The sequence below is a fragment of the Rattus norvegicus genome, chromosome 14 (assembly GCF_036323735.1).
Source record: "Rattus norvegicus strain BN/NHsdMcwi chromosome 14, GRCr8, whole genome shotgun sequence".
Taxonomy (NCBI): Eukaryota; Metazoa; Chordata; class Mammalia; order Rodentia; family Muridae; genus Rattus; species Rattus norvegicus.
Window position 1 is genome coordinate 35918760 of NC_086032.1, and position 26686 is coordinate 35945445.

The window sequence follows — 26686 nt, forward strand, 5'->3', positions numbered from 1 at the left end:
GAGCTGCACTTCCCATTGCTTTCGGGTTGACCCTAACTACTCAAGCACATCTACGGAAATGTGGGAGCCTTTCCCTTAGTCCAGGGAATATCAGGAGACACATGTGCAGCTCTATTTCCCAAATCTCCCTCGACCCCAGTCTGTTCTGATAGCCTTTCTATTCTGTCAAACTAAGTAATCTCATCTTGAATTGCTTTAAGTCAAACAAATCCCGCATCATCCTTGAGTCCACCCTTTTATTCACACCCCAATCAACCAGCTCATCCTATATATATCTGCTTTAAGTCTACATTCAAAATCTGACCCCTTCCTCCACTTCTCCTCCCCCACCCTGGCTGGAGTCACTGTCACCTCTTCCTGAATTCCTGCCACAGTCCCCTGACTGCTCCCTGACTCCCTTTCTTTTCAGGTCGCACCTCCCTAACTCCCTCTTTTCTTTGCTTAGGATGCTGGCTTCTCTGCTTCCCTTTGACAATCCAACAAGATCCTGTCTCTCCCCAGGAAGTAAGTATGGTTAGTTAGCTCTGTCAGTGCATACAGATGTCCCCTAAAAGAAGCTTGTCCTGGGCACCCCCTCATGCGGTCTCTCCCCCTTTGTCACCTCTCACATCACACCTGACTTAGGTGTGCCTTCTATGTTTGCTCTGTCTTGACATCATCAGAATGCTTGCTTCATGGGGGTAGAAACTTAGTTTTGTTAGCCATTAACGTCCTAGCGCTTAGAAGAGAGACTGGTGCTTTGTGAGTGCCCGGATGAATCATCAGGCATTTGGTGAGCCATACTCCACCTGCAGGGTAACCGACAAGTAATGGGCACCGTCCTAAACTCAGAGGGTTCGTGGTACTTACAGGGAAGATAATTATTTAGCTGTTAAGCAATTAATTACACAATCTTTAATGGTGACCATAAAGACCAAGAGGCCATTAAGTAGCTGTGCTGGCTGAAGATCTTGGTGGGTTGGGGGATAGATTATTAAATACTTAAGAACACTGAGCCGAAAGCCAGAACCTCTCAAATGACATCATTTTTAAACAATGGAAATCTGCAGACAATCAATTCCATGCAAATGAGCATCTCTAGTGACAGGCACTTTAAACAGGATTATAAAGACTTAGAGGAAGCTGACAAAGCAAGACAGAGGGCCCGGCTGAAAGTAGATATTAAGTAGATAATCCCTGTGGCTCTGTTCTTTCTGCCAGTCAAGGTTACTGCAGGTCCCAAGAAAAGAAACTTGACCATAGGGAGACAGGGTCAAGCTAATCACGTCGCGGAGGGGAAAATAAAACAACCCCTAGTATTCTGATCCCATTAAACTCGAGTTCATTGGGAAAACGTCTTACTATAGGTTTCACATATGCAGGCAAAATTTGTGCACAACTTCAATTTCAGAGAAAATTGCACCTCTCCCCAAAGCCTTCTGGTTCACTTTCCTTCCATCTGAACTATTTGTGCTCCTTGCATACGGCCCCTCAGGTCTGTATCCTAATATGTCTTAATGGTGTCTGTCTCTCCTCAGCACAGTGTCTGAAGACAGGACCTGGGTGTACTCTTAGACCTCAGAGCAGCCTCCCTCCTCATCACAGGTGTTCAGGAGGGACTGCTCCCAGCATTTTATTTAGCTCACTACAACCTCTTTAAAAAAGAGTCCTGTGACGAGCACATCATGAGAACGAGGACGTCCCGCTGCGTGAACGCATCTGTTGGATAGATCTCAGTTGCATCTTCGTGTGAAGTAGGATTAGAAAAGACCGCCCCAAACTAATTCTAGAAATGGATATTTTGAGCTAGGAAAAAACAAAAGAATCCTCAGCTTTCAAAAGGAATCAAGCAAGTGTGTAAGAACACAGGTATTAACTATAAAAACAGTTTTCCCTTGCTACTTGGGTGTTAGAAGTTACAGTAACACCCTGCCCAGCATTTGAAGATTTCCACAGACAGACACATTACTGTGCCTCATTTTAATCTTAATGATAAACGTATGATATTATAACCCTGGGGAAATTTGGCAACACAATTTTAGAAAAATCCACTAGGCAGTATTTCTTTTGGTTTGCTTTCAGACATCTTGGGCGGTAGGGCTTCGAGAAAGGCCTTTTGGTTTATCAGTTGCATGCATATTAATGAGCTCAGGTTCAAGCTAAGGATAATGATGACCCGGCCGCTGTTATTCTCATCTACACACAAATCCCCAAATCCAGTACTGAGCCATGAACATCCTCTCGAGCCAACGCCATGGACTGCCTGCCTTTTCTAAGGAATAATTAATAAAAACCATCCATTTGTGCTGCTTAAGGAGGGGAGAGACAACGTCATAGTTATTACTAAAGAAAACTTGCATCTGGATTTTGACAATGCCAAGACTAACCATATACCTGCGTCTGTTTTGGATGTACCACTGATTGGCCCTGCAGGAAGACAGACATCTCATTTAGACAAGAACAGGTAAGAACCCAGTGGTAATCTTAGTTGTGTTTTTTATTTACTCTGACATGTGGTTTTATTTATACACGTCCTAGGCTTTGTGTTCGTTCTCCTGATACAGACCTTTTATAAGCAGCTGATAATTGATTCTCTACAGAGCCTCTGCAGTTTTGATTCAGATCTGTCGACAAATATGCAAGTTTAGCTAAAAATAGCAATAAATAAAGGTCTTGCACCATGGCTCGGCCAATCTGAATGTTATAGCCCTAGTAAATACCACTGGGTTTCTGTGAATTTAAAATTTGTTTTTAGAGGTCCGATGCAGTAACCATGACAGGTGTATGTTTTCCCTAAAGAAGGTATTAAATATTAATTTCGCTTTCTCTGTACAATATTTAAAGATTGGGTATCAAGCTCGCATGCATGGTAACAAAGAATTGACTGTGGAAATATAAATTCCTATTTGTTGGAAACTTAGGCATGTTTGGTGGTTTTATATCTACTTTAATGACAGTCTGATACCCCATCATGAGATGGAAATGTGGTCTCTCAGGGAAGAAGTGACTTACCAGGACAGGACCAGAATGTCACCTTCTCGATACTTTCTTTTTTTTCACTCTCTTTTCCAGTGTGCGAATGTGTGTGTGTGTGTGTGTGTGGTGTGTGTGTGTGTGTGTGGTGTTTATATGTGTGTATGTGTGTGTTGTGTGTAATATAGGGTGTTTGGGGTGCATGTGTGTATTTGTGATGTGTATATGGGTGAGTGCCTGTGTGTGTTGTGTATGTGTATATGTGTGCAGTGTTTATGTGTATGTGTGTCTGTATGTGTGTGTGTGTTATATGGTGTATGTGTGATGTGCATGTATGTGAGCATGCATGTGAAGGAGTGAGGTTGAAGTCAGGAGCCATCCTTTCTTCCCCCTTGTTCACTGAGGAAGGGTCTCTCCTCAGAGGTGGCCAGTACAGCTCATCTTGCTAGCCAGGTTACTTTAAAGCTCCTCTGCTGTGCCTCTTCTGGCGTTACAGGCAGACTATGGTGCTCAGGTTCTTACATTTGCACAGCAACCTCTTCATCGGCTCAGCCTTACCACGTCTTTAACTCTCCACAGTTAGCATGTGCAGGCTTTCTTCCCCCCCCCCATTAATTATTTATTCACTTTAAACCCCAATTGCAGCCCCACCTCTCTCTTCCCACTCATGTCCTCACACAGTCCTCTCCCTCCCTTCCATTCTCCTCTGAGGAGGAGCCCCCTTCTGAGTACTGACCCACCCTGGCACATCAAGTCACCGCAGAGCTAGGTACATTTCCTATGGAGCCTTGACAAGGCAGCCCAGTTAGGGGGATGGGATCCACAGGCAGGCGACAGGGTCAGGGACAGCCCCTGCTCCAGCTGCTGGGCGACCTGCGTGAAGACCAGTTGCGCATCTGCCACTCAGGAAGCATGTGCATTTTAATTAGGCCTCAAATAAAGAACTCTTATCAACTACTGCCACATTTTACTTTTGAATATTTAAAGACTGCCATTGACTGTTCTTACTACCTTTTTATTATGGTTTCATGTTTTTAAATGTTAGCAATTGTATTCTATATCAGAAAGTCAGATGCTATTTTAAAAAAGGGTTTTAAGAAATGTTCCCATCACTATGTGCCTTGTTACTGGCTTTGTACATTTTGGAGTTTCTATTTACATGTCGTCTGTCAGCTAACGCATGAGGTCACTTCTCACGCCACAGCACCGTCGTTATCAGCCACCAAACAAAAGAAGATGAGCGTGGAGCCTCAGGACTTAAATGTGCTTAAAATACCGAATCTTTAGCTACTGCCCCTGTGTCTATTAGAGAACACTCCCTTCCCTCTATCTGGGCACCTTTACACCTTTACAAATATTGATCATAAAATAATGTCAGTGAAGAAAAATGGCTCTACATGGCTGGAGAAGGAGCTCATCGTTAAGAGCACTTGTTATTCTTGCAGCCAAACTTAAGCTGTTGTGACCTGCTTGTCACATGCTCACTCAAAGGTACTAAAGAATTGTGTTATCATATTGGCCGCTCCTTTGACCTATTGATTGGAGAATACAGCCAGGGACAAAGTTTCTGTTTAGGAAAATGCCTTGAGTTGTAAAAGTACCAAGTAAATGTTTGCAGATAGGTTAGCAAGTAAAAAAAACATGTATGTAGGTCTGCAGTAGCTTTATGGAGATAGTCCTTGGACGTTAATTTTCAATTTTTCCATTTTTTTGTTTTTTTTTTAATTTTTGTTAGATATATTTCTTTACTTACATTTCAAATGTTATTCCCCTTCCCTGTTCCCTATCCGTAAGCTCCCTTCCCCTCCCCTCCCCCTCCCCCATATGGGTATTCCCCCCATACATCCCCCTTACTGTTCCCCCAAATTCCTCTGCACTGGGGGTCCAACCTTGGCAGGACCAAGGGCTTCCCCTTCCACTGGTGCCCCAACAAGGCTATTCTCTGCTACATATGCAATTGGATCCCTGGTATAGTCTTTTGGTAGTTGTTTAGTCCCTGGAAGCTTTGGTTGGTTGACATTGTTGTTTTTACGGGGTTGCAAGTCCCTTCAACTCTTTCAATCAATTTTTACATTTTAATGATTAGCCAGTTTACAAGGAAGCATTCTAGATAGTGATAGAGTTCCAGATATAATATTCACTGTTTAATATATTGCCCCATCCGATACAAGGAGAAGAGATTAAAGATTAAGATTCTCAGATTTTTTTCTCTTTAATTTTTCAGACAGGGTCTCACTATGTAGTCCTCATTGGCCTGGGACTTACTACGTAGAATGCAGAGCGGGCTGGAATGTAACTCGCAGAGATCTCTCTGCCTGCCTGTCTTTCCTGAGAACTGGGGTCAAAAGTATGTGCTACCATGCCTGGGTGTGAGATTAATTCTTGAAGATATTTATCTATGGATCCTAAATTCTCAAATGGATTAATTTCAAAACCATAAAAAGTGATCAGGTTAGTAAGATGATATTTCCCAAAATGAAATATAAATTAATAATTTTAGACCCATTAGATGGTGTGATATCAGGTCTTTAAAAAAGTGAAAATTTAACATGTAGAGTACATTTAATGAAAAAATACCAAAAATATAAAGCAGGATTTTACAAAGAAGACATCCTTGTTGGTGATAAAAATCTCACATGTTAACATGTCAATTCTTCTAAAATTAACATATAAATTTAATACAATTTCTTTGTAAAGCGCACTGAATTTTCTCAGGGTCATCTTACTCTAAGGACATCAGTGAACAAAAAGCACGCGTTCCACACTCACAGACCAATCACAATCATCCAAACACACCCTTGAAATGAGAGCTGAGTACAGATATTTTTGTAGTGTTTGGGAGACAAAAGAAACATCAAAAGTTAAAAGAAAAGGTTGGTTGTGTATTGTGGGTGGACACTGTATATATACGTCACAGAGCAGTGGTTCTCAACCTTTGGGTGGCAGCTCCTTTGGTAGGGTCACAGGGGTTGAATGTCAGATATTCTGCATATCACACATTTACCTTACGACTCGTAACAGTAGCAAAATTACATAGTAAAGTAGCAACAAAAGTAATTTTATGATTGAGGGGTCACCACAGCATGAGGAACTATACTGAATGGTCACGTGAGTTAACATATGAGTTAGGAAGGTTGATAATCACTGTTACAAAGACAAAAACAAACATCCTAAAACAAACAGATAAACAGACAGACAGACAGACAGACAGACAGACAGACAGACAGGAGCTCAGTGACAATTGTTGTCAAGTCTGGCAGGAGAGGGGCTCACAGACAAGGACCACTGTAACGGCGAGTCAGTGCATTGATGTTACGATCTCCAGACTACGGCGCAGGGGAGGAGACAGCAACACCTGCAGTCCTACATCCGACCGCATCGGTCTACCTGCGGGACCACAGCGAAATGCAGCCAGAGCCAACCAGCTGCAGAGCAAGAGCGTTCAGAATTAGCATCTGTGTCGAACACGTGGATATTTTGACCATCATGTCGTAGACACTGCAACGTAGCTCTGTCTGCATTCTAGTGAGCCCTGTTAAAAATGCTCAGGTGACTTCAAGAAGTGCTTCAGTGAGGTCCATAGGCTGGGCAGTAGCACAACGGAACTCATCTTCTCATGTTCTGAAGGCTGAGTACCCAAGATCAAGGCGTCCAAGGGGTCTGCAGTTTGGGTTCTTGGGTGGGGGCTGTGGTCTTTGACTGCCCAGCACCATTCCTCTCACATGCCTCCCCCCATGTCTGTGAGCCCTTTACTTCACAAGACTCTTCAGATTGGATTGAGCTAACCTGTGCTATTAACTAATCACAACCTCAAAGGCTCTGTCTCCCAGTTCATGGGCACCAGGGGGTTAGGGCTTCCACAGAGGAAACTTAAAAGTATACCTTTCACTTCCTGAAACCAGTCATTAACACATCGAAGCCCAAGATAGTACACATGCTTGTAATCCTAGCACTCAGGAGACTGAGGCAGGAAGGTTAGCACATTTCAGAGCCAGCCTGGGCTTCATAGTAAGTTCCAGTCCAGTCTGGGCTACAGAATGAGACCCTGAATCAAAACAGCACACACACACACACACACACATACACACACACACACACACACACAACACACACAACACACAGGGGAGAAAGAGAGGGCAGTGGGGAGGAGGGAGAGGGAGGAAAGGGAGAGGGGGAGGGGAGGGGGAGACAGCAGGGGGTGGGGAAGGGAGTGAGGGAAAAACACAGGGCCTTTGCTTCATTAGCCACCCTTTTTATTTTGGTTTTGCTTCATGCTATTCCCTCTTTCAAAATTTCATTGCCTTTATTGTGCACCAACCTCCTGAAATTATAGATCTCATGATTTGGGGTGATTTTTGTGATTTTCCCAATATTAACAGTACTGGCCTATGTACACGTCATATTGTCAGATTTGTTTTCTCTTTCTTTCTTTAAAAAGGTTATTGTTATTAATCTGTGTGTGGTGTGGACTTTGTTTTCTCTTTCCATCTTTATATGAGCCCTTGAGACTGAACACAGGGAGTCAAGCTTAGTAGCAAGTGCCTTTACCCCTGAGCTATCCCACTGGCCTGCTGAGCTCGCCCACTGGCCTGCCAGTATTTCACCCCCTTCCTCTCCTTTCTTCCTCTCACTTCTCATCGAACTACACAGTGTCACACAGTGTTGCTTTGAGATAGCCAATAGTCAATGTAAGCCGAGAAACAACAAAACAAAACAAAACAAAACAACAAACCAAACCAAACCAAACCAAAAACTACTACTGAGGTTCAGGTTGAGTCGTGTCTCTGCAGGTTATTTTCAACAGGATAACAAATATTGTAACGTGGTCATTTGGGGATAAGGTACAGACTTACACAAGAAGACAAATGGTTACACTCAGTGTTGACTACTTACGGTGACAGGTAAAATCTGCAATTAGTGTGCAGGGGACTCCATGTGCTGAACCTTGAGTGTTCGACTGACGTGTTGACTTAGCTTTATTAGAAGTATAAAAGGGGAGTGTGATAAAAGAAGGAAAAGAAAGCAAACTCCCCACTCCCGGGAAGCTGGCAGAATACTCAGACAGTGGGCCATTTGTCTGTGGACATAGATGAGGGCAACAGGAAGTGGGTACCTAGGGCTTGTCTCTCTTCCCGCTGCTACGATAACAACAGGCTGAGTTGTCGATAAGCAGTGAAAGTGTGGTCTCGTGACTGTGGATGCCAAGGAGCAAATATGGAAGGTTCTGGATTCTTTCTTTTTCGTGGAGGTGGAGAAGGGAGATGGTCTCCAGGCTTTGTGTAGTCCGAGTGCTAACTTGTGATCAGAGAAACATACTAATGTTGAAGAAAACCTTTTTTGTTGATGCAAGATCTTCTGATGCTCCAGGGTCATAATTGATATGCTCTAGTTTAGATCTTAAGTACTCCGAAAGGCCTATGCGTTGAAGGACTTTGGGTGGGACTGGTGGGAGACAGTGGGACATTTAAGAAATGAGACCTAGTGGGGAGGTTTTAGGTCATTGGAGTGTTCATGAAGGAGACTGTCAATCTGACCACTTTTTTTTTAAAATTTTTTATTCTTGACCTGAGGTAAGTAATTGTGCACTGCTGTAAGATCCTAGATTTTACCATCTCCTACTCTCAACAGAGACCTAAAAGCAATGGCTCAACCTGGTCATGAACTGGAGCCATGGGCCAAAGTAAACCTTTTCTCCTCTAAGTTGATTGTCTCAGACGCTATTTGTTACCGCAACAGAAGGACTGACATGTACTTATATAAAAAAAGCCACACTAGATATTAAAATGCATTATGATTATTTTCTCTGATACTTAATAGTTGTATAAGTTTGTTTTTATTATGTATACTGGCTTAAAAGGATAACAGGAAAACAAACTCCTTTATGACTTTGCTAAATTCCACTCCTGACTGAGATTTTTACTTCAAAGTGGATACTTTGAACGTGTTCTGTGGACTGTGAAGATTGTGATAATGATCATGATAATAATAATTCCCTTGGTAAAAAACTATTTCTTCCAAAAGAAAGTGTTGAGGGTTTCTTCCTACAGTGATAACAATTGGCTCAGGGGGCTGCCAACCCGTCTGTTTTTGAGAGGCATGCATACCAATGGTGCTGTGTCTGCTCTGTAATGATTTTTCAAGGGAATTACAGCTTGCTTCTGATCCTGGGATGATAACTATCATTTCCTTAAGAGTTCCCTGGACAGTCTTGACTTCCCAGAGTGATGAGTCGGGGAAGATCAAAGGATTATTTTCACTATGCCGGCATTTCATTTTGAGGCAGGGTCTCGCTTTCTAGGCCAGGCTGGCTTCTAACCCAAGGTGATTCTTCTGCTCCAGCCTCCTGCCTGCTACGAGAATATTTGCAAGCTGTCACATCTGGCTTAGCATTCATTGTCTGTGTGTTTATTTCAGTCTCTGAACGTGGATTACCAAATCGTATTATGAACTTATATTTGTATACTTTTTCATACCTTCAAGCTTTAGGCGATTTTCATTAGCTCTCCACAGACAGTCACTACAACAGACAGGGAGGTACCACCCCTGTATGACAGAAAAGGAGGAGCCCAGAGCTCAGAACGATCTCAGCTGAGGCTTCATATAGTAATTTTCTGAAGCCGGTGGTTAGAAACCACATCCCTGATAAACAGATTATTACTGGTTCAGGTCGTAGATTCCTCCCTGCTGTGGAGCGGGCAAAACCTGCCCTGGTTCTAGATGGTAACAATATCTTCATATCGCTGCAGTAAGAAGTAAACAGCCCTGCAAGTCAATACTGAGAAAGCCTGGGAACCGGGCCTGGTTGGTTGTTGGGATTTTTTTCTGCCAGAACATGCTCTCTTCTCCGTGGAACTCCACTATCTTTCGCATTAGGAAAAAACACATTATTTTATTGAAAGTGCAGGGTTGGAGGGGCCACTCTCTCAGAAGTACCACGTTTGATTCCAGAGCCAAAATGGTGGCTCGCAATCATCTGTAACTCCAGTTCGAGGGAATCTGACGCCCTCTTCTGGCCTCCACAGGCAGCACATGCACTCAGTGCATTGACATACATGTAGGCAAAACACCCACACATACACAAAGACACTTTAAAACAAAGGTGCCTGTACAAATGCCATTTGCTGTTAAACAGAATCTCATTTGTGAAGTGTTTTCACCATCAAACAAAAATATACTAGCATACAATATGGAAGGCAGCTACACTCGCCACTATACCACCAATGCAACTAGGACACAATGTGGACAAACGTCAACAACAAAGGAAAAGTCCTGAGGATTCCATGACTTAACACAACACAAGTAAACACAGAGATGCGCATCCTTTCTGTGGGCATGTATATTGTTTTAGTAAAGTGCTATTCCTACAAATATTGCTTTAAATCCTGCTTTTTTTTTCTACCCTATAGTGTACTTATCCATATTTTAAAATGCTCTTGAAGTAATATGAGAGAAAATCCAACCAAAGAGTGGACCAAGGGCATGGATAGATAATTAACCTAAAAGCCACTTAAGCTCTCATAAGCACAGGAGCTGGTTTATTATGTATACAATCAAAAGCTTCACTGCCAAAGCTTTCTCTTATCTGATGAAAGAAAACTAAGTTTGACAGTCTCAAGCATTGGTCACGAAAAGGGGCCAGTTTGTATTGGGCTAGCCGAATGTCTAGTGGAACAGTGATCACCGCAGCCATGTGGTTGGCTTTGATAAAGAGAGATGGGACTAGCAATTCTGCTCCCGAGCTTATGTGTTAGAAGCATTCTCAAAGCTGTGTCCATGGAGATATATGAAAGGATACTTACCACAGCCAGGTATGCAGCAAATTATGTGCATAGCAAAAATCACAGTAGTAAAAGTAATTGAACACAAATTTCTGTTAATAGTCAAAATAGAAAAGGGAGCAATCAATATGGAGTTCTGGTAAGCTACAATAGTAACACAGTGTATTATGAAACTGAACCGCTCTGGGCCTATTGGCATAGGTAATTTTTTAAAAAAGATTTAATACACACACACACACACACACACACATACACACACTGTAGCTGTCTTCAGATACACCAGAAGAGGGCATCAGATCTTATTACAGATGGTTGTGAGCCACCATGTGGTTGCTGGGATTTGAACTCAGGACCTCTGGGAGAGCAGTCGGTGATCTTAACCACTGAGCCATCTCTCCAGCCTGGCATAGGTAATTTTCAGTGCACACTTTCGAGTAGAAAAAAGACAAGTTGCAGACTTCTGTAGAGAGAAAGATGCTGCTGTGCGACCTGAAGCTACACGCTACAAACTGCACAGGGGCCGAGGTTGCTTATGTAGATGTAGAGAGACCTGGGGGCAAACAGACAATTTTTAGTAGTGGCTGCATCTAGGGAGGAGGGTAAGAGTAAGACAAGAGTAGAACTGGGTGTAAACACACACACACACACACACACACACACACACACACACACACACACACCTTGTAGACTGACTGGGGGCTTCATGAGACTGGACTTGAGTAAGCATCTTAAAAAGCTTAGTCAAAGACCGGCCATAAAAACCAACTGACAGGTTGAAATGGAAATTCAGCTGAGGATGTGGAAGTCGAGGCAAAACTCTTGTAGGAGCTGACTGTGTGAGACTTGGTGGGAGATAATGGGAAGGAAAGGGTTAACGATAAGCCACCCCAGCTTTACTAAGCCTGCTGAGTAGAGGCACAGAGTTTGTGAGTAGAAGCAGTGAGAACAGAGGTTCTTGCAGTATTCAGAACGGGTGAATGGATGGGATGTGGTACCGGAACTGGGCAGGTGTTAATGCTGATAGGGGAAAGTGCATGACAGGCTAAATTGATTGCCACTTTGACAGGACCTAGAATCACCTGGGAGGCAAGCCCTAGGGCATGCCTGTGAGATCATTAGTTGAGATGGAAAGCCTTACTTTGACTTTGGACCACATTATTCTCTGAACTTAGGTCCTGGACTAAATGAGAAAGAGAAAGTCCCACTATTGCACTTATATTTTGGGGCTAACCAATGGGTATTTAACCGGATATCATGGACCACTAAATAGGGTAACTCAGGCCTGATAATGGAAGCCTAGCCAACTGTCTGGGGCCAGGGAGGCCCTAGAGGGGAATCTAACCATGCCACTTTCCTAAACCAGGGCACCTTCGTTTCTTTGGTTTCTTTGAGACAGGGTTTCAATGGTAATGGCCCAGTGTCTGTCCTGGAACTTACTTTGTAGACCAGGCTAGTCTTGAACTCACAGACATCTGCCTGCCTCTTCCCTGCTGAGTGCTGGGATTAAAAGTGTGTGCACCGCGTCTGACTTAAGTGTACCTTTCTAACTGCATTCGAAGTACTTAAATTTATGTCCACAGATTAGTGTAGCTTTCAACCCTCAGGTGGACAATGGTCATTGTTCTCAACCTGTGCTTTGTGACTCTTGGGGGTCACATATCAGATAGTTACATTACTATTCATCACAGTAGCAAAATTACAGTTAGGAAGTAGCAATGGAATAATTTTATGGTTGAGGGTCACCACAACATGGGGAATTGTATTTAAAGGGTCACAACAGGAAGGTTGGGAACCACTGGACTATTGTACACCTCACAGGAGCTCTTAGGCATTCAGTAAACACTTCTCTTCTTATTTTCTCTGTCTCTTGGACTGAAAGTACAGATGTGGAAGGCAACATCTAGTTCTTTCTCATGTGTTGGTCCTCATACTATCCACAGTTGTCATACCAGTGGGAAAACTGATTCCTAGGGCCATTTTTTCCTGAAGCAATTGCAAACGTTTCTACCTTGAGTCTGGAGAATGGGTGATACACAGAATCAAAGTACGAACGGAACTACTTAGAAAGGCCAGTGCTTTCCGCCCTGGATCGCTTGCTCTATCTCACCCTGTCCCCCATGACTCAATCCACCTTCAGATGGACTGTGGCAATGGTTCTTAACCTGTGCTTTGTGACTCTCTTGGGGGCAGCCTATCAGATATCCTGCATATCAGATACTTACATTACAATCATAACAGTAGCAAAACTACAGTTACCCCCTCGTCTTTTCCTATGCGGACCTGACCTTCTACTACTCCTTGCCTTGTGCACCCTATGAGCATGGTCCTTGGTGCTGCTCCTTGTTCATCAAATTATTAGACACAAGGGACACCCGTGCCCTTCCGGCTAAGTGTCCCTGCCATTGCGGTAACTCTCAAGAGCAGTTCAGTATGTTACTGTCTTTCTCCACTCTGGGGACCTTCTCTTCATTTCCACCATGGTCACCAAGCCCTTGACTCAAAGATGCTTCACACACTCACTAGACATCCTGATTCCCAGCTTCCCTCTCAGAGCCCTGTTCCCCCCTTTAGACTTGTCTGCCATACCTGTTGATAGCGTTGTCCCCCTGACTTCTGTTTTTCTATCCTGTTTCCATTTTCTGGCACCCCCTTCTCAAAGCCTAGAACTTGCCATTTTCCATTCAAGTATCAATCAAACGCCTTATTTCATTTGCATGTATTTAAGTCTGGCCACCCTGCCTAGCCCCAATCTACGTTGATGGGCAGCCTAGGATTTTCCCAACGCCTGCCTTTTCCTGCTCTTTCTCATTGGTTTCTCTGAGAGACCAAGGCCATGGCATCCCATCGCTGCCTGATCTATCACTGTATCATTTCGTACCTACTGACATAACCCTTCCATTGCTTACTGCCCTGGCCATCTCCTGTCACCTATGGAAGGGTGCTCCTGTGTACTTTTGTCTCTCCCTAAGTTATCATCATGTTGTAAAATGAAACTTAGAAACCACCAACCCTCATCTTCCTTCAGAACATAGGGAGCTGCTCAATATATCAGTTATGTTCTCATTCTCTCTCTCTTTCTCTCTCCCTCCCTCTGTCTTCTCTGTCTCTGTCTGTCTCTTTCTCTCCCTCCCTCTGTCTTCTCTGTCTCTGTCTGTCTGTCTTTCTCTCCCTCTCTTCTCATACACTACAACACTACTTCCCATCATCTTTGTGTACCTGTTGTAGTTTCTGAACGCATATTGTTTTATCTTTTTATATAGTTGTTTTTGTATCTATTAAGGCTCATACCTAGAGTGCTATTTGGATCAGTGTTCAAGGTTTTGCCCGAGAATGCTCCAGATTTTGTCCTTTCAGGGGATTTTGCCTCAGGTGCCCTGAAGAGGAGTGAGTGTATCTCTCTCTCCTTGGCTCCTGTAACACCTCTGGACTGACCCATTCTGTGTGGACATGGTGCTCTGGCTCCCCTGTGTTGCTCCCGCTGTTTCCAAGCATGCACTCTGGAGACAAATGCTGCCTTTGCCAGTTATGTTTAAGTGGCCTCTGCGTCATCCCAGCAGGACCTCAGTGTGTGTGGGGCAAGAGGCAGGTGGTGGGTGAGTCAGGGCAAGAAGGCCTGGATGGGCCTTCACTGTGGGCTGTACAATCTGTGTGCTTCAGATGAAGTCATTGCTCCTACATCATGACCTGTGCTGGCTGGGTTTTGTCAAATTGACAGAAATCTAAATATATCTAAGAAGAGGAACTCTCCATCGAGGAATTGCCTTCATCAGATGGGTGAGGGCATATCTGCGGGACAGTTTTTTAATTGCTGATTGATAAGACCATTGAGTCAGTGACACCGCCATGTTCCTGTACAAGCCACTGCACTGGGTTTTGTAGAGGTCTGACCATTACTAAGACCTGGTTATTTCATTGGCGAAGGAGCCAGTGTGGTTCAAGTTAAATAATCTCTTGGAGATGGAGGACAGAAGTGGAGCCTGGGATGAATGTAGGGGTTTAAAACGTCGTCTGTACGTGGAGGAAGTGGATCGATGGCCGATATTAGAGATCGAGTCGAGACTCGGTAGCAAGAATTAATGGTGCAAATAATCTACTTTCCTGTACGAAGCTACCAGATTGGCCTTCCCAAAATTCACGTCAGATGATGTGATCCTCTTCTTTAAAATCCTCAGACTCCTCACTTCCTTGGGAAGAAAAAGGAGCCCTATCTCAACAAAGTACCCTTACTTTCCTGTTGCTCAGGACTTCTCTGGGTGTGGAAATTAAATCAGATAATTTCTATGGTCCAGGTGGATCTCTTTCTTACACTTTTTAGTTATCAGTGCCCGTTTCCACCTGCAAACCCTTACCTGCGCGTGCCTGCCATTTTCCTTTTGCTTTCACTGTTCCTCTGTTGATCTCATGACCTAACTGATGAATGAGGGAGGTTTGAAATAATTTGACACTGGTCAGATGGGGTGCGTGCGTGCGTGTGTGTGTGCTTTACATTTCAGCACCTAGGTATAAACTATAGCTTTTACAGTGTTACATTTATTAATTTGTTCTATTTTCAAAGATTCTTTAGGCTTCTCCCTATATACTATTTTGTCATTTGCAAATAAGAGGTTTTTTTTATTCCTCTTCATTATTATTCAAGTGTCTTTTCCTTCCTTTCCCCATTATTGCAAGTTCTAGAACATCTACTATGATAATAATTTTAGTTAATGCTAGAATTCTGTTAACGTAGCCTTTGATACTGGGGGAACTCTTCAGTCCTCCATGAAGCGCTTCTTCAGAATGACCTTTGGCTGTTTTCCATTCTGCCACTTCTAGACATGGACTGATCCTACCTTTGTTATGACTTTGTTTTAAAATTGTTAGTAATATACTAATTGTATAGAATATCATGTTTCATCATGGCATTTTATACTCGTACACATGAATTTTTGATCATATTTGCCCCTTTATACCTAATTTGTTCAAAGATTTTTATCAAGGTTGTTGACTTTTAAAAATGTCCTCTGTGATTCTGAGATGATTGTATGGCTTTTGTCCTTGATACTATTGGTGTGATATGCATGATGATTGGTTTTAGACTATCGAAGCACTTCTGTTCCTCTGGGAAAACCTCCACTGGGCTGGTCGAGATGAGCAAACTTCCTGCTGTACTCGGCCTGCTGTTATTGTCTTAGGGTTTCTGCCTCTCTGTTTATCAATGGTACCGGCCTGGCCTGTTCTTTCTGTACCGTGTTCTTATCTGATTTGGGTAACAAGGTAATTCTAGCCTTCTAGAAAGTGTTTGGAAAAATTCCCTCCTCTTTTCAGTAACTTAAACCTGACACCAATTCTTCATTAAATGATCGATCTTATTCATTTGCTCTATGCTTTTCTTTGATGGGGGTCTTTTCATTATTGATTACATATCAGTACTTGATAGGGATATGTTTAGGTTTTCTGTTTCTTCATGACTTATCCTTGATAACATGTGTGCATCTACGAATTTCCCATCACTTCTAGGCTATCATATTTGTTACTATGTATTTTTTGTGATAATCCATTAGGTCTTTTGTATCTCTGTAATATCAGCTGTAATGCCTCCTTTTAATCTTTGATTTCATTCATTAGATTCATTCATCCTTATTTGCTTTGTCTTTTCAAAGAACAAGCACCTTTGTTTTAACTTTCAGTCTCTCTTTTCTTTTGGCTTTGGGCCTTTATTTTTTCTTTCCTTTTATTACTTTTGAATTTGTCTTGTACTTACTTGTCTAGTTCCTTGAGAACAGTGGGAGGAGTGAGGAATTCTTCTAGAGCAGCGGTTCTCATGCTCCCCAGTGCTGCCACACTTTAATACAGTTCCTCCTGTTGTGCAACCCCCCGCCATAAAATTATTCTCGTTGCTACCTCATAACTGCAAGTCTGCTACAGTTATGAGTCATAATGTAAACATCTGTGTTTTCTGATGGTCTTCAGTGACCCACCTGAAGGGTTATTGTAATTCCCAAAGGGGTCACGACCCACAGGTTAAGAACCATTGTAGCGAACCGTTGTCCACCGAAGGACTTCCTGTCTCTCTGATGTGCACTGGCTGTGGAAGCTTTGCTTTTAGTTTCCCCTTCTCTGTATCCCACAGAACTCGGGATGCTGCGCTGCACTTTTGTTTCAAGAAAAATGAAAATTTCCTACTAATTTTTTTTTCATCCAACTATTGGCTGTCCGAAAGTAAGTCGTTCGTTTTCTGTATATTTATGTAGCTTCCAAACTTCTTCTTGTAACTGATTTCTACTTTTAGCGCACTGCAGTCCAGTAAGGTTCTTACAGTTTGTTATGATTTGCTTTGGGGCCTGCCTTGGAGAATGGTTCATACACTGATGATGGAAACGTGTATTCAGCCGCGATTGGACAGAAAGTTCCATAGAAGTCTATCTCGTCTGTTTGTTCTGGGGTATGGTTTCTTTTATTTATTTTTTATTTTAAGTCTTTTCACTTTAAAATTTTAATTTAGGGGTTGGGGATTTAGCTCAGTGGTAGAGCGCTTGCCTAGCAAACGCAAGGCCCTGGGTTCGGTCCCCAGCTCCGAAAAAAAGAAAAAGAAAAAAAAATTAATTTAGTCTTAGACCATTTCATGTGTGTATATAATACATTCTGGTCACACCCTCACCCTGTCTCTTATACCTTTCTCACCCTCAACAACCCTTCTACCAAAAAGAACTTCATGATCTTATCCTTTCTTGTCTTTGCTTTAGTTACTACTGAGTTAGGGAAGCACGGACAATCCAGTTGTGACTATACCACTAAAGACAAAGACTCCCCACCTTTTTTAAAAAAAAGATTTATTTATTTATTATATATGAGTACACTGTAGCTGTCTTCAGACTCACCAGAGAGGGTATTAGATCTCATTACAGATGGTTGTGAGCCACCATGTGGTTGCTGGGGATTGAACTCAAGACCTCTGGAAGAGCAGTCAGTGTTCTTAACCACTGAGCCATCTCTCCAGCCCCCAAGACTCCCCTCTTCTAGCAGCAGTTAGTTGCCAATAGCTCCTTGGCCAGCCGAGGGGCCCTAGGAGCCCCTGTTCCACCCAGAACTGAATGTTCACTGGCCCAGACTTGTGCCAGCCCAGTGAAATAACCACGTGATGGCCGGAAGACAACATTTTATGACCCTCTTCTCTATTGTCCACCTCTTACCTTCTTCATGCCTCCTCTTCTGAGATGTTTCCTGATATTGAAAGGGTGATATGGATGTCCAGTTAAAGGCTGGGCACACAACAGTCCCGGATTCCTAGCACCTTAACCAACCAGGAGTCTTTGCATTAACCGCTGTTCACTGAAAAGAAGTTTCCCTGACAAGTCTGAGAATAGCGCTACTGTATAATTTTAGGAGACCGTGGGTTTACTTTTCAGATCTCCAGTGTCCCAGACAGGGGCTATTGACAGATCCACAGTATCAGGCATGAACTCCCTCCTCTAGAGTGGGCTTCATATCCAATCAGAATGAAGGTGCCGGCATCCAGAACAATCATTTATACCAGTGGGCCTACAATTGGTATTGTAGCAGGTAAGGCTAGGGATGGCAACTGATGGCTTCTTCCTCAGCTGCTCGCATACTGTGAAAGCTGGGAGCAGGGAGGGAGGTTCCGGGTCAGCTTCTCCATGATGCTTGTGTGTCAAACTCCAAAGTATGTGTTATCTTCAGCTGAACAATTCTGCTGTCGAGCTCTTGTGATTGACAACAAACTATTGTTTGGGGGCCTCCTTGAGGCTCAGAGGGAAATAGCCCAAACCTGGCATTGCTGCTTCTGTTTAATAACCTGTGGCCTCTGACTTTATATGCTGTGTATTAAGAACCAAGGCTATGAGAGACACAGCCAGAACATGTCAAATACAGAGGCGAATGCTAGCAGCAAACCATTGAACTGAGAACGGGACCCCTGTTGGAGTAATTAGAGAAAGGACTGAAAGAGCTTGAAGGAGCTTGCAACCCCATATGAACAACAATGCCAACCAACCAGAGCTTCCAGGGACTAAACACTACCCAAAGACTATACATGGACTGACCCTGGACTCCAACTGCATATGTAGCAGAGGTTGGGCACCAATAGAAGGAGAAGCCCTTGGTCCTGCCAAGGTTGGATTCCAGTGTAGGGGAATGTCTGGGAGTGGAGAAGGCGGGGAGTGGATGGGGAGGGTAACACCTTTATAAGAGAAGGGGAGGGGGATGGTATAGGGGGCTTATGTCTGGGAAACCGGGAAAAGGATTAACATTTGAAATGTAAATTAAAAATATCCAATAAAAGAAAGAAATAAAGAAAAAGAAAAGAACCAAGGCTGCAGTGAAGCTTCACAAATCAACTGGGCTGCCAGAAGCACCTTACACGCATCATGCTTCGGATTTTGAACTAACTTTTGGTCACACAGATACTTTTTTCAGCGTTACCAAAAACTTTGTGACCCCCAGCATTCAGTTGTGTTACCCTCAAGTGGGGTTGGAACCTATGATTTAAACTACTTCCTCACGCCTAGCCTCACAGAGACTTGAAGTGCCGGGGTGGGTGGGGGGTTCCCACCTGCTCAGAGGAGAAGGGGAGGGGGAATGGGGGAAGGAAGGTGGGAGGGGGTGATTGGGAAGGGGTCAGTGAGTGGGATGTAAAGTAAATAAGTAACAAGATAAATCCATTTTAGAAATGCTTCTTCAATGAGTGAAAAAAGCTACACTTATCTGCGGGTATAAGGATATGTATTTAGACTATAGTTAGAAATTATATTGTCTTAATACATGGAGTAGTAGTAGTTTCTTCTCTAGGGTCTAGGACTTATCTAGCTGTGGTTTGTTGTTCTACAGTACCTGCCTATTGGGCGGGCTTTAGGCACAGTTAGACAGTTGTTGGTTACCCCAAGATAAAAGTACCACTGAGGCACCATCCACCTTACTGGGCCTGTGACTGTTGTGGTCTTAGGCCTCACAGCTGGGTAGCTGATTACTGCCTTCCATTGGCAGCTGGAATAGGAACCTTGGATACTGTGAGAGTTAAAGGTTAGGGTGTAGGGCAAATTTTAACCTTGCTATGTCCTTGCTGATCGCCTGTTCAGGATACAGTTTAATGCTGCTATTTCTCTGCTGTTTGTCACAGATTGTCTATGACATTAACGTTATCATTGTGTTGTATACTCTTGTTCTTTTGTATACAACTGTTGTGCTGCGTGCAATGGTTATTGTGTTGCATAACACTATGATTGTATTGGCGTCTCTTACTCCAGCTATATTACTCTCTGCCTCTCGTTGCGATCTCATCACAACAATGAGTAAAGTAGCTACTATACCTGCCATGGGTACTTCTGGCTACAATTTTAATTCAGCCCAGTATATTTTGGAGCTCAAGAGTTTGATTTTTAAAAATTGTTTCCCTCTCATAATTTTCTTAACATATTGAAATGTCTTTCAATGTTTTCTTCAAACTCACTGAGTTTTCTTTAAACCATTACTTTAAAAAAATCTCTTTTTGCGAGTTCCCCCATGCTGAACATTATCTGGTTAGTTCCTGACACCTTAGTGAATGAGGTCTAGGTTCTTGCTTTCATACACTTTGTCTGAGCTTAAAGGATTGGGTACCGTAGTCTTCCTAGCTTAGCTCTGTGCAAAGCTTGGGTTTGTTTGCCTGTGTGATCAGGAAGAATGAGAATAATACTCAGAAGGAGTAATCTGTTGCCATAGCAACCCTCTGGTGGCATGGGGAGTGTAGATATTGTGCTCATGGTTACCGGCCTGTGATCTGACACTGTAAGATCTGCCTTGCTCTGGGAGCAGTCGGTTACCAGGTGGCGCTGCTTCAGTTCCTGTTTGACATATCCTTGCCACAAGTGCTACCAATCTCACACTCGGGGTCCACAACACATCAGGAGCAGAACAATAGCACACAGGCACACATGCAAGTGTACATAAATAGGACCTGCTAAGTCCGCTTCTGTTTGTGTTTACCTGGTTTCAAGGCTGATCACTTTGCACTGGGCCAGCCAATAAGAGTGCTCAATTCTCTTTCTCCCATCATTAACAGTGGCCTGAGGTGCTTTGTCTTGGGGGCACCATGAGAATCTCCCCCTTCCAGGTTAACGTGTCCACCGATTTTGCCATTATTCAGTCTTGTTTATGCAGCCAATTCTAGGAGAGACTATTTCACAGCAAACTTTCTGGTATTCTGGTTCTTAAAATCTTTTCTCCTCCTCTTCCATAATGTCCTCTGAGTTAAAGATACAGGAGCTGTGACTTACATAGAGCCGTTGGGGTTGGTCTCTCCACTATGTGTTGTGTCCAGTTCCATACACGTGAAGTTTTTAAGCCTTGCTAAAATATGCTAAATATTATGCTTGACAGTTTTGGATAAGCTTTTCCAAAAAGCTCACGTAGCTAAGGGACCGGTCACCTCAGTACATATGTATTAAGAGGTAGACACAAAGTATTATGGGAACAAAAACATGTGATAAATTCTTCTTTCAAGGAATTACTGAAGTTGTCACAGAGGGGATGGGGAATTGGTTTTTGATTGGCAAATTGGATTCCTTTGGGGGAAAACAATGAAGAATTCCTGTTACAGGGGTCTGGAGAAGTGACTCAGTTCTTAAGAGCACTTTTTGCTCATGCAGAGAACCTGGGTTCATGTTCCGGCATCTAAATGGCAACACACAATGGTCTGTAACTTCAGTTCCAGGGGATTTTATAACCATTTCTGATCTCTGCATGCTCCTACACATACATGGTGTGCACGCACACACACACACACACACACACACACACACACACACACACACCACTAAATCAATGTTAAAACAGAATCTGTGGGTTGGGGATTTAGCTCAGCGGTAGAGCGCTTGCCTAGCAAGCACAAGGCCCTGGGTTCGGTCCCCAGCTCCGAAAAAAAAAAAAAAAAGAAAAAAGAAAAAAGAAAAAAAACCAAAAAAACAGAATCTGTGTTCTGGAAGCAGCACGATGATGAAGGTAAGCAGGCCTACTCAGTACACCATCAGATGTACAGTACAGAGGAATGACCAAGCTCATCAAGGTTCCTAGATTTTAGAAACCTCAACATGACTTCTTTCCAGAGAGACTGATTCATTAGATGACAAAACATTCCAAAGATGGAAGGACGGCATGTATGCACACTGTGTGTGTGTGTGTGTGTGCGCGTGCATGTGCTTAGTGTGTATGCGTTGTACATGTGTGTGCATAGGAGGTGCAACTGCAGGGATTCATGGAGGCTAGAGGTTGACACTGGGTGTCTTCCTCAGTAGCTCTCTGCTTATGGAATCTGGATCTTGCTGATTCAGCTAGTCTGGCTGACCAGAGAGCCCCAGGGATCCCCCTGCCTCTTCCTGGCCAGCCCTGGGACTGTAGGCATGCATCAACACACACAGTATTATTCTGTGGAAGAAACTCAGGTCTTCATGGTTGCATGGAAAGCACATTACAACTAGCCATCTGCTGACCCAACTTCACCTTTCTGTACATTTCTTCTCATGCTTGTGAACAGAGAACATACTTTGTAGTGATTATTTTGGTCTTCCAGTAAATGACCTATAAGCACATTTAAGGAGACCATATTCTCATTGTCTTGAAAGTTTTGTCCAGTACAAAACTGTGCAGTAAGATCTAGAAGCTATTATTCACATCTTCAAACTGCAGCAGAAAATTCTTGGCCATTAACATTCTATTATGTCTGGGTATATAATGGGTATACGCATGTTTGCATGTGTATGTTGACATGTATGTGTACATGTATGTGTATTTACATACATGTGGAGGCCAAAGGTCAACATCAGGCGTCTTCCTTTATCTCCCTTCAGCTTATATTTTGAGACAGAGAGTCTCTCTTCTGAATCTGGAGTTCATTAATTTGGCCAGTCTAGCTAGCCATTTGCTCGGGGACTCTAGCCTCCCATGCTCTGGGATTGCAGGCAGGTTGCTAAGCTTGCCTGGCATTCCCATAGATTTCAGGAGTCTTACCCAGGTCCTTATGCTAACATGGTGAGTTCTTTCTCTATTTACTGAGCCCTTCCCCAGACCCAGCATTACTCTCATATATTCTCCAGATAATGGAGTCTGGACAACGCCTCAGCCTGTCTCCTCCCTCCTCAGCCTGTCTCCTCCCTCCTCAGCCTGTCTCCTCCCTCCTCAGCCTGTCTCCTCCCTCCTCAGCCTGTCTCCTCCTCAGCCTGTCTCCTCCTCAGCCTGTCTCCTCCCCAGCCTATCTCCTCCTCAGCCTGTCTGTCTCCTCCTCAGCCTGTCTCCTCCTCTGGCACGTCGTCTCCACCATCCTCTTGCTCTGTTGCATCCTCTTCTCTGTCTAGCTCTTCCCGTGCTCTCATTTTGACAATGTTTTACAGCATTCTGTGTACAGATGGTCAAGAAAGCAATTTGTCCATTTTAAAAAACAAACACACACACTGGATCTTCCCTGCTCCTCCTCCTCTTCTTAGCTTTAATTTAAGGGACCGGGACCTGAGGGTCATTGCAAGGTTTGGGCAGTAGGCTCCAGACTGAATTCTAGGCATGCTTCCAAATGGCATTCCTGACCTGGTCTGCAGAAGAAGCCCTTCCTCTGTCCTCTCGAAGGTTAGTGAGAGCCTTGCCACTGAAGCTGTGCCACTGACAGGAACATGTCCCTTAAACTGTAAGCCTCAGCCCAAGGAGCCATCTCTCTAGTAGGGAGACCCAAGTGCCTCCCCATTCTTGCCATTCCCCTCCCAGTGTAAACTTAATGCTGGGATTTTAGAACTTGGAGAGGTTGTGATTGACTGGCCAGGGATTTCTGCCTTAGTGGAAAAACTGTTCTTAACTTCAGTTCTGTTTTCCAGGTACTGTAGATGCATATACAACAGCTTAATCCTCAATGACACTATGAATAGAAACCACACAGGAATCGGGGGAATGAAGATATTTTTAGTTCATTCTTTGTGGGCAATGAAAACACACAGCAGGGAGAGAGGGCTGTATGCTGTGGGCTGTCCGCCATATTTAACACCATAACAATGATTTTAAAAATCATTGCAAATTCACTCTCAACATCAAAACAAACAAACAAACAAACCAAAAACCCAAAACAAACAAACAACTCCCCCAGCAATACTATGTTTCCACCACAGAAAACAAAACAGGATTTGTTCGTTGACTAACTGTTTCTCACATGTCTGTTATGTACCAAGCACTGCCACTGTCTCTACAAAGGTTACAGTGTAGCTTTGAGGATAGAGTGCACAGTGATTTAGCATAGGAGAGAATTAATTAAATGTGTGTACATTGCTGTAGCAGAGATAGGAGGATATGATTAACACTGTTAAGGGTGAGGAGTCCTTGGATTGGATTTAAGAGATGGGTTGTGTTGGCCTTCAGTCTAGGCTCCGCCCCACTGTTACCTGGCAACAGCCAGGCATGCCTGAATCGCTGCCTGCCCCCTTCTCACTCCCTTGCTCTCCTGTTTGCTCCTCTTGCTTCTGCTCCTTACCTTGTCTCTCCTCATTTCCCTCCCCCCCTCTCTCTCCACATGCTCATGGCTGACTCTCTCTCTCTCTCTCTCTCTCTCTCTCTCTCTCTCTCTCTCTCTCCCTCCCTCCCCCACCACCTCTCTGTCAACTCCCCTCCCCATGCCCAGAATTCTATACTATACAGTCGTCCTGTGACTGGTACCTCAGGGGGAAGGAATGGCCCGCAGAGGCACCCCCTTCCCCCCCCACACCATCCTGCGCCCCCACCAAACATAACCCTGGCTTTTCTCTCTTTTTATAAAACACAACTGCCTGCATCTATCTAGGCTCATGGTGTCTCAGCATAGCCACTGTAGTGTGAAGTGTGATCATATATGTAAGCATAGAAATTCTTCTTATTAATAGGAGTTATGTCTTCTCAGATATTAAACTAACCATGAAGACAAATATTATCAATACGTGGCACTCCTTCGTAAATATCCCCAACGTGGTTGTACCAGCTATCGAAAAGGAAATTCGACGCATGGAAAATGGGGCGTGCAGGTGAGTCTGTGCACTTTCTCACGCACTTTTAGCACGAGCCCGATTTTCTGGTAACTTATCTAGGTTTGTTTTCAATTATATCATTTGTAATTTTAAAGTGTATAACCTATTTGATTTAGTGAATTTATTTATACTTTGAACAGTATAACTTGTTCATCCCATGATATTATAGGATGTAGTTTTTGGAAACATCTATTAAGCAGCTTGACAAATACTTCTTTACTTATAAGTATCATGTTTCCCCATGGAAATACAAAGTCAAAGTAGATGACATTGCTATACATAAGTGTGAAAAAGTATATAGAATGTGAGATCGACTAATATATTGTAATACTGTAATTTTTAAATACTCTTAAGTGTGTGTGTGTGTGTATGTGTGTGTGTGTGATAGAATTTTCTTTTAATGGAGGGAAATAGCAGGAAGTGACTGTTTATTCACACGTATAAAATGACTCAAAATTTGATGCTGAATTTCTATTGGACAAACACTGACCTCTACCAATTGGCCATCAAACAATAGTGATGGCGAGTCCTAGAAAGTGTATCTGAATCTTCACTGGGCACATACTCTATAGAATGCTATACTCCTACCTCAATCTCAACATGTGCTGTGGATTAGTCTGAGAAGGGTAGAAAGTGATAGGGTGACTGCTCACCTTGAGGAGAAGTGGTACTCCTCAGAGCTGGTTAAAACATGAATCCTACTCACCTCTGCTTTCCCTGGATGGCAGCTCATTTTCTGACAATGACAATGGCTCTCTGTCTGAAGAATCAGAGAATGAGGACTCTCTCTTTAGAAGCAACTCATACAGAAGGCGAGGACCATCCCAGAGGTGAGTAGGGGCATCCAGAGTGTGTCTTTTAAACATGAATGAAAAACTTTCTATTCCTTCTAGAGAGCGGGCTTGACAAAGGCTCTTGCCATCGAAATACTATGCAAGATTTTACAAGTACCTTGCTATTTCTATTCCTTACCTTTGCTCTTTCTTGGAAAACTGCAAGTGTCTATTCACAACCACGGAGTTCCCAGTCATAACTATATCCCACCGTGCTCCCTGATGCTAATGTTTGTTTCTCGGAAACTTTGTACCCCAATACCTCTCTTGACCTGAGCCTGAAGGAATAAGACTCTCAAGCAGCAAGACGTTGAGCACAATGACTGGAGATAGGAAATAAAGATGAAAACCAAGAAGACAAAAGCAGTAACTGGGACCAGAATGCCTTGCAATAGCCCACGACTATGCCAAGCATGCTTATTTCCTTTTTCTTTCTTTCTTTCCTTCTTTCTTTCTTTCTTTTTTTTTCACAACTGGGGACCGAACCCAGGGCCTTGCGCTTGCTAGGCAAGCGCTCTACCACTGAGCTAAATCCCCAACCAGCCAAGCACGCTTATTAAGAAGTACAGCATTATATGTATCATTTGTAGGAGGAAAAGAGTCAAGGTCAGTGGAGAGCTAAATCAGACAGTGTTGGCAAGGAGAACACAGGATACCTCAGACAGAGCTGCCTTACGGCTGATAACCACAGACCAGGGGGACATGGGTTCCTCAGAAACCACAACCTTGACTCTTTCAAGGCACTGGCTTTAGTCTCCGACTGGCCTCGACTTGTCTGTTCCTAGACAAGGACACAGAATAAAGTTCTATTTGTCTTTTCATCGGGGCCTCTTAGAAAGTCTTAGATGTGTTTGGCGCCCCACACTCCCATGATCCTTTGCTTCTCCTGAATGCATCCTTCAGGGCTCTGAAATAACTACATATGGCAGGGTGGGCTATCATCCTCTAAACTGCTATATCCAGTGGAGCCCACTACCAGGAGATATAGTATGGGATTAGGAGAGGGAAGCTTAATACCTACAAGGGTAGAGAAAGCAGTCACGTTCAGATATGGAGCCTGGAGGGCACTGAAGGAGTGTGCTATGCTGGGGATCAGGGTTTCTAATCCTATGCAATGTATTTT

General features: G+C 43.4%; 1 protein-coding gene across 2 annotated transcripts in view; it reads left to right on the forward strand.

The window, feature by feature from the left end:
• The first annotated feature begins 2188 nt into the window (after positions 1-2188).
• Positions 2189-26686, forward strand: part of Cnga1 (cyclic nucleotide gated channel subunit alpha 1) — a 38118-nt gene continuing 13620 nt past the window's right edge. Inside the window, exons 1-3 of one of the 2 annotated variants that reach the window (NM_053497.2) lie at positions 2189-2443; positions 24607-24727; positions 25459-25560. In NM_053497.2, the coding sequence (NP_445949.2) occupies positions 24621-24727; positions 25459-25560 (209 nt within the window). In that variant the 5' untranslated portion in view covers positions 2189-2443; positions 24607-24620. Of the gene's footprint in view, positions 2444-24134; positions 24728-25458; positions 25561-26686 lie in introns of those variants that run through there. The other variant, XM_039092516.2, reaches the window with a different exon arrangement.